General features: G+C 35.2%; 1 protein-coding gene across 1 annotated transcript; it reads right to left on the minus strand.

The window, feature by feature from the left end:
• Window positions 1-1,208: 1,208 nt before the first annotated feature.
• LOC129572815 (putative ankyrin repeat protein RF_1087) lies at window positions 1,209-1,916 on the minus strand. Its single transcript, XM_055452917.1, has 5 exons — window positions 1,828-1,916; window positions 1,654-1,752; window positions 1,493-1,591; window positions 1,338-1,432; window positions 1,209-1,265 (listed from the first exon to the last, which is right to left on the minus strand). Exons 1-4 carry the CDS (start codon window positions 1,874-1,876, stop codon window positions 1,362-1,364), a joined length of 318 nt encoding a protein of 105 aa, XP_055308892.1. The 5' UTR covers window positions 1,877-1,916; the 3' UTR covers window positions 1,209-1,265; window positions 1,338-1,361.
• Window positions 1,917-3,131: the final 1,215 nt, after the last annotated feature.

The raw sequence follows: 3,131 nt of genomic DNA on the forward strand, positions 1-3,131 counted from the left end.
AAGTGCTATATGTCATACTTTCAACGTTTGAACTAACACAGACGCATACTTGTTACAGCAAACTATGTGCATGATTCTCTATTTCTCCAAACAGTCGCCAGGTGCCGCTTTATTGTTCTTATTTGACGTTTCCTATCTATTTGTACAGACGATCAGAGAGACTGGAAAAAGTATTTGTATTTGTATTTGTGTGAGTAAGATAGAGTAGGTGTTCAAGCAGTGGGCAAATCTTCTAATAAACTGATTAACGATAATTGTCTTTTGCAAAGTTGTATAGTTTGAGAAGACCAACAATTTAGTGTCTCCAAATTCATACACATATTGGCTAGAAAATGAAATGGGGTGAAGTTGGTGCTCTATATATATGAAGTGGAATTTTGCATGCAATTATCACTTTACGTGCATAAATATTCAGTAGATTATAATCAAGAAAAAGAAATCTTTCTGCATTGACGTCTGACGCTGTATCAAGAAAAATTGAACCCATCCGACTCTATACTCTAAAGTAAACCAAATTCTTCTTTCACACAGATACAATTTATTTCCAATAGGTGTCTATTTTTCGGACAATATAGCAATCCATCCATATTTTTGGACAAGTTCACACATATTGTCCGGTTTTGTGGCCAACTTCATACTAATACTATAATAACATGCCATTATAGTATTAGTATGAAGTTGGCCACAAAACAGGACAATATGTGTGAACTTGTCCAAGTGTCAAATGTACAATAGTATATACAATAGTAGGGTTGGCCAAAAAATGAGACAATATGAGTGAAGTTGTCCGAAAATATGGATGGATTGGTATATTGTCTAAAAAACCGCCAAGGGTTGTCCAAAATTACTGTCTGTGCACTTGAAAGTGAACAAGAGCAAGCAACACTGTTCAAATCAGATTGAAATTTAGATTATTTTTTATCATTTATTCTGTATAATTTATTTTCGTTCTTGCATTTTGCCTACGGCATATGACTCAAACAAATCGCGGTCAAATTTGGCACGGATGCACGTTAAGGTCACAAAAATTTAAAAAAAATTCTACTCCATACCAATACCTATACCGTAAGCAATTAAAAAGTCAAATAACTTGAGCTGTTTTTTGACAGAATATTAATCGATGGCCCAACAAAGCAACAATATTGGTTGGTGTGGTCATAGATGGACAAAAAAATGTTTTGAAATTAATTCTACACTACAATCGAAAAGGGGAATCGAAGGAAATCATCCGATTATTCAGCTAAATTGGTTCAGCTATTCGTCACCTGAAAAATACACATCGATCAAAAATATCAAACCAATTTCTTATTTTGTTAAGAAAAAATATGCAACATTACCATTGTTAGTGGTAGCCAATGAATCTATTCCAATTGCTCTGCAATATTAATTTTTTTTCCTTTACCGATAAAAAGTTTGGCGACCTCATTGTGACCTAAAAATAATACAGATCAATGAAAAAGATCAAAGCGATATCTTATTTAGTCAGCTTTACCATTGTTAAGAGCTACTCGAAGAGGTGTAAGATTCGCATTATTTTTAATACCAGTATTGGCTCCTTTACGGATGAGAAGTTCAGCGACATTCTTATGACCTAGATGGATGAAAAAGATCAAATCAATCTTATTTTAGTAAAGACAAGTATCCAACTATTACCATTCACAGCAGCTAAATGAAGAGGTGTGTCTTTCACATAATTTTCACTATTAACATTGGCTTCTTTACTAATAAGAAATTCAGCAACATTCTTGTGACCTGAAAAATAACACAGATCGATGAAAAAAAATGAAACTGTGTTCCTATTCAGTGAGAACAAATAATAAACATTACCTGTCAAAGCAGCTAAATGAAGGGCTGTATTATTCCGATAATTTTTCATTTCATAATTAGCTCCTTTACTGAGTAGAAGTTCAGCGATATTCTTATGACCTGAAAAATAATTTTGACCGATAAATAAGATCAAATCAATCTTTTATTTAGTGAAAATAACTCATAAAATCTCGTAGACAGCGTTTTTAAGGTGTAGAAACGTATATGGACACCATTCCGGAGCACAGCAATCTGTAATGTGTAAGCTATGTGTACACGACTTATGGTGTGGCTGAAAAACCCGATATGCAATTGAATCACACCATATCGTGTGAACGCCTACCGTACGTCTGAGTACTGAGTGTATGTGTGAGTACAGCCAGCACCAGCAGAGCCTTTCCGTGCGCTCTTTGCGCCCTTGTGCAAAATTGCCAGGGCGCCCTTTTCTTAGGATGAAATGAAATAGACTCAAAATTGTCTCAAAACGAGTAACTTTCTTGTTAGAAAAGTTCTGTACGCTATTGTGTGTATCGTTCATATTATGAACTTCATGGTGTATTTACAATACACTGTTTCGTGTATGTATGAAAGGCACGAAAAAAAATCCAACCAAGTTAGCAAGATGTCTATTTGCCTCGATTTTTTGACCCACTTAAAATCAGTTTTTTTTCGATTTTCGAGCTCTGACAGTCGAAAAATCGAAAAATTTGAAATTTTTTATGTTTTGTCCCAAAAATTTCTTTCGCTAAATTTGGACTATTTTTGGTGAGTAATCAAAAAAATAAATAAAAATCGACCCTTAAGGGGGGGGTAAATTTTCTTTTCCCACCCTGAATGTTTGTTAGCCCAAAAATTGGGTCTGGTGGTATCTGGGGAGGTGCCTAAAGGGTGGGCTGGAAAGGGCTCTTCAAACCCTAACTTGTGTGAAAATTTCATTCAGATATGATCGCGTTGAAATTTTTTATCAATGGTCTAAAAATTCGAAAATTTGCGAAATTTCGATTTTTGCACTATCCATACAGGGTCTCCAGAGGCAGACCCGGAGGAAATATTTTGGCTTTCTGGGTTTTTGCCCAAACCCAACTTTCGTGCAAAATTTGAGCCGATTCTGAGAACCTCGATGTGAATTTTGATTGATTTCGTGTGAAATGGTCGAGGAGTCATGGCAAGCTAACAACTATCCTACTCTTTCCTTTCTTTATTTTTGTACTCGATAACGGGTGTGATATTATGCAATGTAGCCGCTGCTTATCAACAGTGGCTATCGACTGTCAAACGATAAATAACATTTCCATGTGCAAAGGATTCATTCATTTTGTATTCAC

This window comes from Sitodiplosis mosellana, unplaced genomic scaffold (assembly GCF_009176505.1).
Source record: "Sitodiplosis mosellana isolate CC-2019 unplaced genomic scaffold, AAFC_SMos_1.0 Smas_scaffold_5558, whole genome shotgun sequence".
NCBI classification, from domain to species: domain Eukaryota; kingdom Metazoa; phylum Arthropoda; class Insecta; order Diptera; family Cecidomyiidae; genus Sitodiplosis; species Sitodiplosis mosellana.

Bases quoted from the DNA above. Each gene is read 5' to 3' on its own strand.
- LOC129572815 (XM_055452917.1), bottom strand. From the start codon at position 1,876: ATGAAAAATTATCGGAATAATACAGCCCTTCATTTAGCTGCTTTGACA. The intron at 1,753-1,827 runs GTAATGTTTATT...GTTATTTTTCAG, and splicing joins TCATTTAGCTGCTTTGACAG to GTCACAAGAATGTTGCTGAA. The intron at 1,592-1,653 runs GTAATAGTTGGA...TCATCCATCTAG, and splicing joins TCATTTAGCTGCTGTGAATG to GTCATAAGAATGTCGCTGAA.